The sequence below is a fragment of the Haliotis rubra genome, unplaced genomic scaffold, assembly GCF_003918875.1.
Source record: "Haliotis rubra isolate DU_JTF1 unplaced genomic scaffold, ASM391887v1 Scf479, whole genome shotgun sequence".
NCBI classification, from domain to species: domain Eukaryota; kingdom Metazoa; phylum Mollusca; class Gastropoda; order Lepetellida; family Haliotidae; genus Haliotis; species Haliotis rubra.
In genome coordinates this window covers 80459-97338 of record NW_025767167.1, presented here as the reverse complement: position 1 = coordinate 97338, position 16880 = coordinate 80459, and the positions used below count along the sequence as shown (strand labels likewise).

At 43.2% G+C, this 16880-nt stretch overlaps 1 protein-coding gene across 1 annotated transcript; it reads left to right on the top strand.

Annotated features, from left to right (window-relative positions):
- Positions 1–757: 757 nt before the first annotated feature.
- Positions 758–3580, top strand: LOC124290959 (golgin subfamily A member 6-like protein 22). The gene is made up of 2 exons (XM_046727804.1): positions 758–761; positions 2082–3580. The coding sequence occupies exons 1-2, from the start codon at positions 758–760 to the stop codon at positions 3578–3580; spliced, it is 1503 nt and encodes a 500-aa protein (XP_046583760.1).
- Positions 3581–16880: the final 13300 nt, after the last annotated feature.

The window sequence follows — 16880 nt, the reverse complement described above, 5'->3', positions numbered from 1 at the left end:
CTTCATCGGGTGAATAGGCATCACTGCTTCTTCTTGCCCCTTCATCGGGGACAATGTCTCGGGTTTTAATCGGGGATACGTCTTGTCCATTTATAACGTGTTTACGTGGTGAAGTGGCAAAAAGTAGCTCTGAAACGCCAAAGAATAGAAAGTAGTGTATGTTTACTTAAATAACATCTTAGTGCCTTTCAAAGACGGGATTCACTGAACTCACAAGCACGCTATAGACACATGTAAGTATGTGAGTAGGCACTGAAGGCGTCTATGTGCGTGTTGTAAAAAGACAAAACAACATTTGTACAACAAGCTGAACTGCAGTAATACAGTGAAACTCTAGTTATTTCCATTGCCTTAATCTAGACCTCATATTTCGGACAAGCGGTGTAAGGCCGGAACGTTCACGTATATCGATTAATCGTCAACAATGCCTCCCTAGTGTTGGTGGTTGTACTCAGTCTTCAGCCACCCATAATGGCCGAAACGACGAGGGTGGTCAGGCTCGCTAACTTGGTGGATTCAATCCTTCATTCGTGTCATCGTTTCCCATTTGCTTAGAACGATGCTTATGATGTGATATTGTCTGATCCAGACTCGATTGTTTACATACCGACGCCATATAGCTGGAGTGAGTGAATGAGTTTGGTTTTACGTCGCTTTTAGCAATATTCCAGCAATGTCACTGCATAGGACACCAGAAATAGGATTCACACATTGTACCCATGTGGGGCATCGAACCCGGATCTTCGGCGTGATCACTATGCGTAAATCCGGAAACGTAATCCGTCGAGTTCTGATTCGAGAGGCGTCCATGACAGACACTACCCACTACTGAGGAAACCCAGACATTCAGTTTACTTTGAAAAGATCCAGACTTTTAAAAATCCAGGAAACACCCATGCTATATATCTTGTAAACCACAAACCCAAACCGAAAGTATAAAGTTTACTTGCTCTGAAATATATGTAGCAGAATTCAGCTGAAATTTGAGATCAGACTTGTGGCTGATCAGCTGGGAGATGTCGGGAGTGGAGTCGACAATAGAAGCCTGTTCAGGGTCACCTCAAACACGCCCTTGACCTTTGTTTCCAGACGTTGCTTTCCTCACACCACCGTTGGTGTTGTTGATGTTATCCAAGAGGAAATTGTGAGGGGCTGGTGTTCACGAGTTGCAGCTACAGGTCCAACTGCCATTGAGAAATGTTGCTTCAAGATACTATCACCAATACCACATTACGACGGCTTGTAACCATAGAGACTGAACAGGCAAACAAATGGTAGATTGCATGAAAACCAATTCACTTGTCGGGATACGATAACATACCGTAAGCCGGCTCCGTCATACAAAAGTTCAGAGTGAGTGAGTGAGTTTAGTTTTACGCCACATTCAGCAATATTCCAGTTATATGGCGGCGGTCTGTGAATAATCGAGTCAGGACCAGACAATCCAGTGATCAACAGCATGAGCATCGAACTACGCAATTGGGATACGATGACATGTGTCAGAAAGGTCAGCGAGCCTGACCACCCGATCCTGTTTATCGCCTCTTACGACAACATGGGTTACTGAAGATCAATTCTACCCCGGACCTTCACGGGTCTTAACCGATAATAAGAAAAAAGAGTTTAAAAAAACCATATAAACAAACTAAGTAAAGCAAACGCAATGTTAAAGCAAATCCTTTGAATCCTATCACCTGTATCAAAGATCGGAAGCGTACAATGTCAGGCAATGTACCAGTTTTAATTCGGTGCCTTGAATCGGGATGCCACAGCATAACATAACGTATCGACACTTTAAAACATATAAAGGTGTCTTACATGCTGATTTTATGCAGACAAAACACATAAACCAACACGCATTTCAATGTATTCAGAATATAAACGTTCAAAAGAGTCTGGCCATTGCAACCAAATATATGTATATATGGCGACAGCGTGTAACAACGAATACAAAATAGAGAAACTGTGGCGACAAGAGTTAAAGGGGAGGCGACAAGAGTTAAAGGTGAGGCTACAAGAGTTAAAGGTGAGGCGACAAGAGTTGAAGGTGAGGCCATAAGAGTTAAAGGTGAGGCTACAAGAGTTGAAGGTGAGGCGACAAGAGTTGAAGGTGAGGTGGCAAGAGTTAAAGGTGAGGCGACAAGAGTTGAAAGTGAGGCTACAAGAGTTGAAAGTGAGGCTACAAGAGTTGAAGGTGAGGCGACAAGAGTTGAAGGTGAGGCGACAAGAGTTGAAAGTGAGGCTACAAGAGTTAAAGGTGAGGCTACAAGAGTTAAAGGTGAGGCTACAAGAGTTGAAAGTGAGGCGACAAGAGTTGAAAGTGAGGCGACAAGAGTTGAAGGTGAGGCGACAAGAGTTGAAGGTGAGGCTACAAGAGTTGAAGGTGAGGCTACAAGAGTTGAAGGTGAGGCGACAAGAGTTAAAGGTGAGGCTACAAGAGTTAAAGGTGAGGCTACAAGAGTTAAAGGTGAGGCGACAAGAGTTAAAGGTGAGGCGACAAGAGTTAAAGGTGAGGCGACAAGAGTTGAAGGTGAGGCTACAAGAGTTAAAAGTGAGGCTACAAGAGTTAAAGGTGAGGCTACAAGAGTTGAAGGTGAGGCTACAAGAGTTGAAGGTGAGGCGGCAAGAGTTAAAGGTGAGGCGACAAGAGTTGAAGGTGAGGCGGCAAGAGTTGAAGGTGAGGCGGCAAGAGTTAAAGGTGAGGCGACAAGAGTTGAAGATGAGGCGACAAGAGTTGAAGGTGAGGCTACAAGAGTTAAAGGTGAGGCTACAAGAGTTGAAAGTGAGGCTACAAGAGTTGAAGGTGAGGCTACAAGAGTTGAAGGTGAGGCTACAAGAGTTGAAGGTGAGGCGACAAGAGTTGAAGGTGAGGCGACAAGAGTTAAAGGTGAGGATACAAGAGTTAAAGGTGAGGCGACAAGAGTTAAAGGTGAGGCGACAAGAGTTAAAGGTGAGGCGACAAGAGTTGAAGGTGAGGCTACAAGAGTTGAAGGTGAGGCTACAAGAGTTAAAAGTGAGGCTACAAGAGTTAAAGGTGAGGCGGCAAGAGTTGAAGGTGAGGCGGCAAGAGTTGAAGGTGAGGTGGCAAGAGTTAAAGGTGAGGCGACAAGAGTTAAAGGTGAGGCTACAAGAGTTAAAGGTGAGGCTACAAGAGTTGAAGGTGAGGCGACAAGAGTTAAAAGTGAGGCGACAAGAGTTGAAGGTGAGGCTACAAGAGTTAAAGGTGAGGCGACAAGAGTTGAAGGTGAGGCGACAAGAGTTAAAGGTGAGGCTACAAGAGTTAAAGGTGAGGCTACAAGAGTTGAAGGTGAGGCGGCAAGAGTTAAAGGTGAGGCGACAAGAGTTGAAGGTGAGGCTACAAGAGTTGAAGGTGAGGCGGCAAGAGTTGAAGGTGAGGCTACAAGAGTTAAAGGTGAGGCTACAAGAGTTAAAGGTGAGGCGGCAAGAGTTGAAGGTGAGGCGACAAGAGTTGAAGGTGAGGCTACAAGAGTTAAAGGTGAGGCTACAAGAGTTAAAAGTGAGGCTACAAGACTTAAAGGTGAGGCTACAAGAGTTGAAGGTGAGGCTACAAGACTTATAGGTGAGGCGACAAGAGTTAAAGGTGAGGCGACAAGAGTTAAAGATGAAGTGGCAAGAGTTAAAGGTGAGGCGCCAAGTGTTAAAGGTGAGGCTACAAGACTTAAAGGTGAGGCTACAAGAGTTAAAGGTGAGGCTACAAGACTTAAAGGTGAGGCGACAAGAGTTAAAGGTGTGGCGACAAGAATTAAAGGTGAAGCGATCCTGTTCATCAAGTTTGAAAACTCACTGTTGTCTATCGGTTTCTTTAAAACCATTACTGATTAAACAAGCACTTAAAACTGGAGGTAATTCAATAAAGCGTTATTTGAAGTGTTTGTTTTTTTAACGGCGTGATTACATTAGAATAGATCAGATCAGAGAGAGCTAGTTTAGGTTAGGTAAGTGACGTTAGGCTAGGTAGAGAAGACGGTGACATGAGGGTAGGTAAGGAAGACACAGAGACGAACGCGACGGATATTGCGCGTATATAGCAACAATATATACGGGTATTTCAATAAATAGGTGGATGTATATATTTATTGGCGATGATAACTACCTCTTTAATACGTGCAGAAAACATATATGTAAAACATATTGCAATATTTGCTTTCAGGCTTTGGTCCTTTCCGATTGTGTGGAGTTAGAATGGGTATTGTAAAAGTTCCCACATTAGGTTAAGGGTTGGTGGGATACTGAAGTGAAGGGTCGGTTGGACATCTTATTTCCTTTTTAGTTTCACAAAAGTCATTGAGGAAAGACGAGAAGCCCCTGTTTGGCATAACTGAAATCATACAGTGTGATTGTGATAATATTGCAGAATTTATCTGACATTTGGAAATGGTTAACAGGGAGCCATTTTATTGTTCTTACAACAGGTTTACGTCGGGCATCTTTCAACTACATTAAGATGGGTAAAACGTGTCACAAAGGACGATTATTCTAATTCCAAGGGGGGTGTTGTGGTAGCCTAGTGGTTAAAGCGATTCCAAACATGGGTACATTGTCTGAATCCCGTTGCGGGCGTACCCCGCTGTGATATTGCTGGAATGTTGGTAAAAGCGGCGTAAAACCTAACTCACTAACTCACTCTAACCTATAAGTCCTTTGCCCAAAACGTACTGTCTTTATTCATGCCTCCTAACAAAATCATCGTCGGTTACACTTTTGTTCATGTTCTGATCATCAAAAATGCTTCTAGAAAACAACAGTTTACTAAAATCAGTCTTACAGCCTAAAGCATACATTTAGTTTTGTGTTTAGTCCCAAAAAATGCTAATGTTTAAATGACGACGTTAGTTCTCATTCGTACATGTTACATTTGTTAGTGTTTTGATCATGTTTCTTTACTTACACAGATGCTGTATTCCATACAACTGCTCAACGCAGTGCTAGATGACTCATCAACACAAGTGGGGCGGGGTGGGGTGGGGTGGGGGGTTGTGGGTGTGTGTGTGTGTGTAGCCTAGTGGTTAAAGCGTTGGCTCGTCACGCCAAAGACCCGGGTTGGATTCCCCACATGGGTACAATGTGTGAAGCCCATTTCTGGTGTCCCCCGCCGTGATGTTGCTGGAATATTGCTAAAAGCGGCGTCAAACCATACTCACTCATCAACACAAGTAGAAATTAGTGTTTATTTCGAACCGTACGATACATCGTAGAATAACGCTTAGTCTCTGATTATATAGAATTTTGATAGAAGCAAACAATTCCTTTCAAATTGAAAAGGAGCTCCAGTGAGTTGGAGATTCAGAACCTGAGGAAATCAAGACTGATTCAGTTCGGGCTTTAGCATTCCAGGCAGGGAAAATATTGTGGTTCAGGGACTGTGAGTCAGACTAGATATATCTGTCCCAGAGCTCCAGTATGTCTTCTATATCAGTTTTACATCCACGTAAAGGCTGTATTATTATAGATAAATGTCATCACCATTACCGGTTTTAAATAAGTGTTGCGTCATTGCTGTTCTGGCGTTTGAGTCATTACCAGAAATACTTACACAATGATCTGGATCTGGAAGCACATGGCGTCATTGTAGTCTCGAAATACTCATCAAATTTAGAACATTTTCTTTGAATTTTTTTTCGGTCTTTCATTCGTCTACTTTTAACTGGGTGTTATGGTATCCATTACACAGTTCCTCGGTATCATGGGAAAACCAGTCGTGATATGTGTGGGTCATGCTCCTGTCTAAAACAAAGGCTATGGAAATATTTTTTTACTGAACCCGCTCTAGGCGTCTCGCCAATGTATTAGTGTCCATGAAATTATTATTCAAAGATAGTATCCCTCGGCGACAGAACAGACAAAACATGTTTTGTCTACCAGACAGAGTTAAAGACATGACATGCCGTTGTTGTCGCCGCTCATTGTGATCTGGGGGTTGGATGTCGAGAGTCAAGCGTTTCATTCCATGTATCGTGACATATATGTCTGTCTGTGTGTCACGATCTGGAGTAGGAATTACAAGGTCGAGACCATAAGTGTCAAAGTATAGTCCTTGTAGGTTTCCTGCAGAATATTACAAACTGAGCATGGAAGACATGCGTGGGGAGATAACTCTATCCGTGTCTGCTGCCTGCGTACTACCACAACTTCCGGGGCGGTGGGGTAGCCTAGTGGTTAAAGCGTTGGCTCGTCACGCCAAAGACCCGGGTTCGATTCCCCACATGGGTACATTGTGTGAAGCCCATTTCTGGTGTCCCCCGCCGTGATGTTGCTGGAATATTGTTAACGCGGCGTAAAACCATACTCACTCACTCACTACAACTTCCACCACCACCATCATCGCTGCCGCTACTACTACTGCAGCTGCTGCTATTGTCTGTCATACAGACCATGAAACAAATACGTCCAAGAAAGCCCAATCAAGTCTAGATTACCTCAGTTTCTGAAAATGAAGAAGGTCTCTGGGCTTCTATTCATGATATTTTATTATTATAATTTAGGAACCGTTTTTTCTGCAAGATATGTTCATTCCAGAGACTAGATGTTAGCCTACTGCTTCTGCTGCTGCTGCTACTACTACTACTACTACTACTACTACTACTACTACTACTACTACTATTTTTAATCAACTGGTGATACTACATCAGCATCAACTGTTGCTGCTGCTGCTACTACTACTACTACTACTATTTTTAATCAACTGGTGATACTACATCAGCATCAACTGTTGCTGCTGCTACTACTACTACTACTACTACTATTTTTAATCAACTGGTGATACTGCATCAGCATCAACTGTTGCTGCTGCTACTACTACTAGTATTTTTACTCTCCTGGTAATACAACATCTACTGCTGCTGCTGCTGCTACTACTACTACTACCTCTATATATGATCCTTTCTGAACTTGTAAAACCATATGAATAATAGGTATCTTTAAATTATTCAGATTATTTCCCGATTCATGAAGCAATCCCAGCACTCCGATGAGCATAAGTCTATGTTAAATATACTTTAGGAGATAAATCACTTGTGGAGCTACGATGGAGAGAGGGCCATTTGGTTCAGAGATTTTACCCTGTGATCAAAAGATAATTTTAAGGAAAAGAACATAAATATTATATCCTATTCATTTTAAGCGGATTGATATATCTACATCGTTTTATGTTCCAGTGTTTGAGAAAAATAAAACACCCAAGGAGAACCTCGCAGTGGGTTTCCTGTTAACATACCTGAGATGACGTCACGCATACCTAATTACACACAGGTGGGAATCACAAATACCTGGACGGTTATTTTCGAACGTGTCTCTATTGTTAGCCGACCGGGTGGAAAATATAAAGTTTTAACACCCTACTTTTCCTTTCAGTTATCGCGTCAGCGGTGTATATTTATAACCCAGTCGCGCTACGCAGGGTGAGTTACTCCGTCCGGGCCTATTAGCGGTCAATGCAGAAATGTTCGCAAGCGATGTGTATCATTTCCCTTTTGTCACCGATAGCTTTACAATGTACGATCATGTTTCTACACATGGGTGCAAGGGTTACACCCTTGTAACTTATCATGATTAATATGTAGTGTGAAATATGAGTAAAAAGTAATACTTGTGATGCACGCAACGAAATACTTTTAGCATTATTTCAGTTGGATTAATCCTATAATTGGGTTTGCCCCACCCACGGTTTTCGCAGTAGGTAATGAAACACACTAAAAATAAACTTAATCTATTATACAGAGTTTTAAAGTATGCATTATTCGTGAAAACTAAATGTTTCAGAATTCGCAGGCAGTCAAATAAAAGCGTGGTAAGTAGGTTCAAAATGGGGTAAATTGGATAGCCTAATGATTAATGTGTTCGCTCGTCACGGCGGAGGCCCGGGTTCGAGTCTGCACATGGGTACATAGTGCGGAGCCCATTTCGGGTGTCTCGTTCACTTACTCTTACATATCTAGGGAGCCGTTAAAAATTCGGTGTTGCTCGCTGAAGTGGTGATTTTCTTCCCTGCACACTTAATTAACGCTGTAGTGTACATATGTTGGCGTTGGTGTTGATGTAGGTAACGTTGACGATGTTGGTGATGGTAGCGTCTGTACTGCTCTACAACTACTACGGGTGAGAGTTTTAGGTTGTGTGTGGGGGGGTTGTGTGTGTGTGTGTGTGGGGGGGGTGGTTATGCCGATCTTCTCGAGGCAAGGGTGTCTGTGAGACTTTGATTCAGGTTAATGGACGCTCTTGCCTCCAGACAGTGAGATTAGCACAATATGCTTTACATTCAACGTTTGAAATTTGTTACATGAGAACTATGATTGCGACGTTAATACTTATTGCGCTCTGTAGTGTCGTAACATATATGCCGCGATTTGTTAAAAGTGCTGATACGGCACAAATAGTGCCCGTTCTGAAACTGATGACAAATTATACAACATCCTGGGCATTGAGCTCTCTGGGCAGGTGAGACGTTCCGCCGGGGCAAAACGTGCACCTAGGCGTAATGGCAGGTCTTACACAAGGCTCCAATGTGACGTATGTCTTCAGTCGAATGCCCTTGTCAATTGGTATTAAATCTTCAATTTTAAAATCAAATCCCCTCTAGTGCATGTGAACGAACACTGTGGTATGCCGCGTGTTGCAGGGTATTAGGTTATCTTAAACTGGACTTAGCCGACACACCGCTGAGCATCGTAACGCCTCGTGTGCGAGCCTCTTCACGGTACTGTATCTATCAGCCAGATATTTAACACCATATTTCTAATTGCATGTGAAAAACACTCGATCGGGGCTTCGTGTAATTTACATTGGCCCCCGGACAAGAATAAGTCAAATTGGCTCAGTTTTTAAATGTCGAAGGTCGTGGAGAGTTTATGTACCAAGGTAAGCTAGATTTCCACTTGGTATACAAAATGATGCTATTTTGGAGTTTCTGGAAATCTCAACAGGAACAAGATCGATGCGTCAGTTTAAACACCTCGAACAGGATCATCTAACAGAAGGGCTGCCAAGTCCAACATGGCAGCCATTCAAGATGGCGCTTTGCTTCTAACGTGTCGGATAAACACACTCATCTTCCTGATGACAATCGAATTGGGATGGAGAGGCTGCTGCATTCAGCGTCCTTGATACCCAGCACCACGGATGCTGGAGGTGCCTCTGGCTCATGATATTCCAGGCTGCTGTTGGCGGGTCCCCAAATTCTCTTTCCTTGTTCGGCAGTAAAAGCCCACTTCAGAGGGCACCCCCGGAGTCCTAAAGTTACTTAATTCGTCATGTCCTCTGGGTTTAACCAAAATTTGAACACACAAGGCCGGCTAAACGTGGACGGTGGAGGCCGACTTTTGAGACCAAACGATTTCAAAAACCTGTCAATGCTGATCATAAAAGGGCGAGAAGACTTACACTCAAGGCCGCCAGAATATGTATCTGCCAACAAAACATGAGTGGAAATCGCCACAACGTTGAAGTAAGTCGCCAATAACCAATCCACTTGCGCTGTTCTTTTAAAAAGTGTCAAGGTGGCTCATAAAAACGAATTGTGTACAAGCTGTTCAAATAAAACTCTTTCTTTAAACCTGACACATGTGATATCCGTGACCATTGCTATGACTTAGTGATTTAAGTTTCACGAATATGTGACTTCTTTCGAGAGGAGTTTATAGTTCCAGAGAAGGGTGTACGTTTATGATAATAACTAAATAATGATACGTTATTCCCTATAGGTTTTTGTATAGCGAGGGGTAATGGAGTGATTGTGCTTGTACAGGGGCGGATACAAGGCTGCGGAGGTCATAGGGTACGGCTTAACCCTCCCCCATTTGAAAATAACATTAAATCATGACGAAAATTGGATGCCAGCACCCGGTCCCCTATAAATAAGTCTTACTTCCGAATTGGGGACCTAGGGGATTCCCCGGCATTTGAGACGCCCCGTTGTTTTAACGGAGTATATATATATAGTTGTCGGGACTACACTCGCAAACTCCAAATAGTTAAAACGTATAAATTGTTTTCATTTTGAAATTCGACCCAAACAACTATTTTATCAAAATTGATGAGTACCCTAGGTTTTTCAAACTCATAACATGTAGTTGAAGAGGTATCTGTGTAAACATGCTTCATTCTCAGTGTCGTCGATCGTCAGTTCCACATGGAATTAGGTCCACCCGGAACAATTACTGCTGGTGTAACATGTATCCCGCCCATTCATTCGTTCGTTCGTTCGTTCGTTTGTTCATTCATTCATTCATTCATTGCAATATTCAAGCTATATGACGGCGGTCTAAAACTAATTGATTCTGCACCAGTCAATCAAGCGACTGACATTATGAGTATTGATAACTTGCATTTTGCATATCTAAAGTACAGACTGACTGACTGACTGAGTTTGGTTTTACGCCGCTTTTAGCAATATTCCAGCAACATCACGGCGGGGGACACCAGAAATGGGCTTCACACATTGTACCCATGTGGGGATTCGAACTCGGGTCTTCGGCGTGACGAGCCAACGCTTTAACCATTAGGCTACCCCACCGCCCCCTAAAGTACAGATGATTGCATTTATGTATATCAGTGTTGGGTTCAGTTGGGTTTGTCTCTGAGAAATTTATACCGGACGTAATTCTCTTTGAAAACTGAGAAAGACCAAAATCAATGGTCATGGAAAAATTGTCCCTGCTAAAACCGCTCCATGGGAATAATTCCTCAAGACAGAATAGTATAAAGTAACATTCTAAAACAAGGAACAGCTATAACATTAACCTACATAACGGCCTTTGTGTGGGTGGTAATAATAGCGTATACATCACGACATTGTTTAAGTCTGACATGTGTACATGTAGGTAAGTGACAAGCCGAGTGTGGGCGCACGACCAGTACGTGGAGGGTGACGACACACGGTGAGGTGACCCCCTGCTCTCTCTGTCTCAGTGTCACATGCCCCGGGTAGACAGAGCGTGATTCACCCCCACCGTTATGTCTGCTATGTGTTACAGTAGGTTAAAGTAATCATTACGTAATACAAATCGTGAATATATCACGCAACTGTTGTGTAAGTATAAATAACGACCTGCCTACATTTCAAGTGGCTTATAAACCACCTCCACATATCTTCAAAACTGAATTTTAGATTCTGTTAGCTTGGAGTTGAAAATGAATGTGGTTTGAAAGTATTGTTCTATAATTTGATATCAATATAGACAAACATGCATATTCTACTAAAATCGGTTACATTAACTATTCTGTCATATTTCATTACCATAGTTAATCTCCCAGGAACACTTTCATATTACTCCTGTCAGTTTGTCATTGAACTCGAGATTTATTCATATTGCAAAATCCGCGAAGATCCGAGTTAGAATTGATCTGCAGCAGCCCATGCTTGTCGTAAGAGGCGACTATTAGGATAGGGTGGTCAGGCTCGCTGACTTGGTTGACACATGTTATCGTATCCTAAATGCGTAGATCGATGCTTATGATGTTGATCACTGGATTGTCTGGCATGGACTCAATCATTTACAGACCGCCGGATATTGTTGAGTGCGGCGTTAAAAACAACAAACATCAAATTGCTAAAGTTAATTTGTAATACATGTATATGCTACACGAACGTGCGTTCTTTAACTCCGACCGATTAGTTCCAATCTTAAATATGAAGTAGTCGTTAAGATACAGTGTTATGACACCCCAGGTTCGATCGTCCACAACCATGGTCAAAACGTTTAAACAAATATTGATGCCTCCCACTGTGATGGTGTTTCAAATATCTAAAATAAATATTCATCGGGTGGTGCTCAACTTTCTCTTTTGTGTATATGTAAGAGAGGTTACGTAAAGCCAATTTCTTCCTATGGCTATAAGTGTGCAATGACACGATGTTATTGATTTTAGATACGAAGTAGTTTCTTCTCTCACAGTTCATTTTCCAGTAATTTTGAATTAAATTGGAATCGTGAACGTTGCAGAATAACCAGTCTCGAGTATCCATAGGAACTGATTCCATTGGTTGAAAAGGCAAAAGAGTGGTCAAAACTGTATGATTGGATCACAGTGAAACCCGCCGATCTCATTGGTTTATAAATTTGAACTCATAGGACATGCTTTGAATACAAAAGAATACAAAACAGATAAGATTTTGAATACTGACGATTACCTCAGATGTAGTATTATCTGAGGTGGAATTATAAAGCATTTTGGACATCATTATCTATTTAATTAAAATATTTACTTAAAATGACAGAAACTCATTTAATTCCAGATGTTGATATTTACTGCCTTGAGATAACTAGTATCTTGTTTAACCAAACTAACTGTTGGTTTTGGTATGGTTTGCAAGATTAACAGATTGGATTATAAAGGAGAGAATTTATGGATGTCAACTTCTAAACGTGGTGTTCCTCAAAATAAAGAGGAGTACCCTAGGTAACCTTGTGGTTAAAGCGTTGGCTCGTCACGCCGAAGACCCGGGTTCGAATCCCCACATGGGTACAATGTGTGAAGTCCATTTCTGGTGTCCCCCGCCGTGATGTTGCTGGAATATTGCTAAAAGCGGCGTAAAACCAAAACTCAGTCAGTCAGTCAGCCACATGGGTACAATGTGTGAAGCCCATTTCTGGTGTCCCCCGCCGTGATGTTGCTGGAATATTGCTAAAAGCGGCGTAAAACCAAAACTCAGTCAGTCAGTCAGCCACATGGGTACAATGTGTGAAGCCCATTTCTGGTGTCCCCCGCCGTGATGTTGCTGGAATATTGCTAAAAGCGACGTAAAACCAAAACTCAGCGTCAAACCAAACTCAGTCAGTCAGTCAGTCAGCCACATGGGTACAATGTGTGAAGCCCATTTCTGGTGTCCCCGCCGTGATGTTGCTGGAATATTGCTAAAGCGGGCGAAAACCAAAACTCAGTCAGTCAGTCAGCCACATGGGTACAGTGTGTGAAGCCCATTTCTGGTGTCCCCGCCGTGATGTTGCTGGAATATTGCTAAAAGCGTAAAACCAAAACTCAGTCAGTCAGTCAGCCACATGGGTACAATGTGTGAAGCCCATTTCTGGTGTCCCCGCCCGTGATGTTGCTGGAATATTGCTAAAGCGGAATATTGCTAAAAGCGAAACCAAAACTCAGTCAGTCAGTCAGCCACATGGGTACAATGTGTGAAGCCCATTTCTGGTGTCCCCCGCCGTGATGTTGCTGGAATATTGCTAAAAGCGGCGTAAAACCAAAACTCAGTCAGTCAGTCAGCCACATGGGTACAATGTGTGAAGCCCATTTCTGGTCCCCGCCGTGATGTTGCTGGAATATTGCTAAAAGCGCCAAAACTCAGTCATCAGTCAGCCACATGCTGGAATTTCTGGTGTCCCCCCGTGATGTTGTTGCCGTGATGTTGCTGGAAAATTGCGGCGGAAACCAAAACTCAGTCAGTCAGTCAGCCACATGGGTACAATGTGTGAAGCCCATTTCTGGTGTCCCCGCCGTGATGTTGCTGGAATATTGCTAAAAGCGTAAAACCAAAACTCAGTCAGTCAGTCAGCCACATGGGTACAATGTGTGAAGCCCATTTCTGGTGTCCCCGCCCGTGATGTTGCTGGAATATTGCTAAAAGCGGCGAAACCAAAAACTCAGTCAGTCAGTCAGCCACATGGGTACAATGTGTGAAGCCCATTTCTGGTGTCCCCGCCGTGATGTTGCTGGAATATTGCTAAAAGCAGTCCAAAACTCAGTCAGTCAGTCAGTCACCACATGGGTACAATGTGTGAAGCCCATTTCTGGTGTCCCCGCCGTGATGTTGCTGGAATATTGCTAAAAGCGGGCGTAAAACCAAAACTCAGTCAGTCAGTCAGTCATGCCACATGGGTACAATGTGTGGAAGCCCATTTCAGTCAGTCAGCCACATGGGTACAATGTGTGAAGCCCATTTCTGCCCCCGTGATGTTGCTGGAATATTGCTAAAAGCGGGCGTGAAACCAAAACTCAGTCAGTCAGTCAGCCACATGGGTACAATGTGTGAAGCCCATTTCTGGTGTCCCCCGCCGTGATGTTGCTGGAATATTGCTAAAAGCGGCGTAAAACCAAAACTCAGTCAGTCAGTCAGCCACATGGGTACAATGTGTGAAGCCCATTTCTGGTGTCCCCCGCCGTGATGTTGCTGGAATATTGCTAAAAGCGGCGTAAAACCAAAACTCAGTCAGTCAGTCAGCCACATGGGTACAATGTGTGAAGCCCATTTCTGGTGTCCCCCGCCGTGATGTTGCTGGAATATTGCTAAAAGCGGCGTAAAACCAAAACTCAGTCAGTCAGTCAGCCACATGGGTACAATGTGTGAAGCCCATTTCTGGTGTCCCCCGCCGTGATGTTGCTGGAATATTGCTAAAGCGGGCGCTGGAAACCAAAACCAAAACTCAGTCAGTCAGTCAGCCACATGGGTACAATGTGTGAAGCCCATTTCTGGTGTCCCCGCCGTGATGTTGCTGGAATATTGCTAAAGCGCGTAAAACCAAAAACCAAAACTGGGTACAGCTAAAAGCGGCGTAAAACCAAAACTCAGTCAGTCATTTCTGGTGTCCCCGCCGTGATGTTGCTGGAATATTGCTAAAAGCGGCGTAAAACAAAACTCAGTCAGTCAGTCAGCACATGGGTACAATGTGAAGCCCATTTCTGGTGTCCCCCGCCGTGATGTTGCTGGAATATTGCTAAAAGCGGCGTAAAACCAAAACTCAGTCAGTCAGTCAGTCAGCCACATGGGTACAATGTGTGAAGCCCATTTCTGGTGTCCCCCGCCGTGATGTTGCTGGAATATTGCTAAAAGCGGCGTAAAACCAAAACTCAGTCAGTCAGTCAGCCACATGGGTACAATGTGTGAAGCCCATTTCTGGTGTCCCCCGCCGTGACATTGCTGGAATATTGTAAAAGCGGCCTCAAACCATACTCACTCACTCACTCACTCACTCAAAATAATGAAGCTGACAACCATAGATTCTTGCCTATATGTGTATCACTTCTAAATGCCGTTCAAAGACTTTAGGGCGGAATATTTTCCACAGACAGTCAAACGACTTATCAGGTCAGTGGGAGAGTGGACCAAAGGCACTCGACTGATGTACGGAGCAGACAAAGCCTTATTAAGGAACACGATCCGGACATGTCTTCTTGGACGACGTCATGGTAACGGAATAATAAGGAATATATCTCTAACACAAACATTGGCACTGTCTAGACGGTACTCTGTTGTGGTAACCCATAAACAGGTTTTACTGCTCTCATGAGAGTGATTTTGTCAAGAGTGAGATCGAAACAGAAGTTTGATTCTTATTTTCGCTTGTATCTTATTTCATCTCGCGCGTAGTCGTCCTTTCTGGTTTCAAGACCTTTCCTGACCTTTCGTCACCGCACGTCACAACTCGCCGTTTTCCGTGATGTGCTACTTTTGTGACGAATGCAATCACGACCAACTTATATCATTACGGGGAAATCCGTTGACCCATTCGTCACCACTCGTTCCTTTCCGTCAACTGCAAAAATGATTCACGGATAATGTTCTTACAGGACACGGAAAGATGGAAGCGGAAACGAACGAACGTTTATTGACCACTCGTCTTTCATAAGTCTTTCTACTGGCTACTCAGTATACTTAGAACAACAGCTGCTAAAGTACGCAAACTCTCAACTGTTCCCTTGCTGATGGCGACATATCTCGCCGGATAGTTCGTTGCTCACACTATTGATCACTGTTACCGGGTTTTGTTAAAAATACTTTTCAGGCTTCACAGTAGAACATAAATGCACCATAGCTCCTGGCTGGACTGTTAAACTGAAGTGTGTAAGTAGGTCTATGAAACAAGACAGCAGTTTTCACAAGCCTAATTACACCGTGGTAGGGAATATGATCATTCATTTCCACGTGAAGTATTTACTGCAGCGTCTGATAAGCCTTGTCATGCAGCCTGCGGCAAACAAAACTCAAATAAAGCTAACTCCACGCTGACAGATGCTGGTATGACGACATTGGTCCCCAGTTGCCATGGAGAAGCAGATTGCACAACGCATATACCACTTCGTAACTATGAGCAACAGGTGATGTTCGCAAATTTTGGAAAGTCCCACTTAAGCAAGACGTAATTTCTCTTTTATGTGAATTTGTATTGGTTATAAGCGGATACTGATGCGGTACATCAAAGGTTAAGAGATTGATCAGTTTTTTCGGCGATATCGCAGAATTAGTATTGTAGTGTACATGTGTGGTATTTTGTGTGTTTTTTTTTGTTGTTGTTGGGTTTTTTGGAGGGGAGGCTGAACTTTAAAGTCTAAAGGTGTATAATCACCATTGTGCTTTAGGTATACCTAGGTATAAAACAATCAATGTGCCTAAGGTAACACGACTCCCTGCACAGTCGTTATCGGCTCCCACTACAGAGCAAGGCGCTGGGTGGCGAATTATGAATCATAAACGTTATAGTGTAGGGTTTTTATTACCAATAAACTGTTGTAGACATAGCGTTTCCCCTGGGGTATATCATTGTCTGTCTCTGTCGTGAGATAATTGCACGTACAATGATGAAGTATGTTTCACAGTGAGAGACACCATTTCGTTTACGGTTATCCAGACACCATATTGTTCCACAAGTGATGTTTATAGTGTATCATCTGTGCATTCCTGAGCGATAATTTAAAGGAAAGTAATGCCTATTTCTATATGGCCACCATGTTTTGTATTATTTCCGGGGTAAGTGGGGTAGCCTATTGGTTAAAGTGTTCGCTCGTTACGCCGAATACCCGGGTTCGATTCCCTACATGGGTACAATGTGTGAAGCCCACTTCTGGTGTCCCCCGCCGTGATAATGCTGGAATATTGCTAAAAGCGGCGTAAAACTAAATTCACTCACTATTATTTGTAA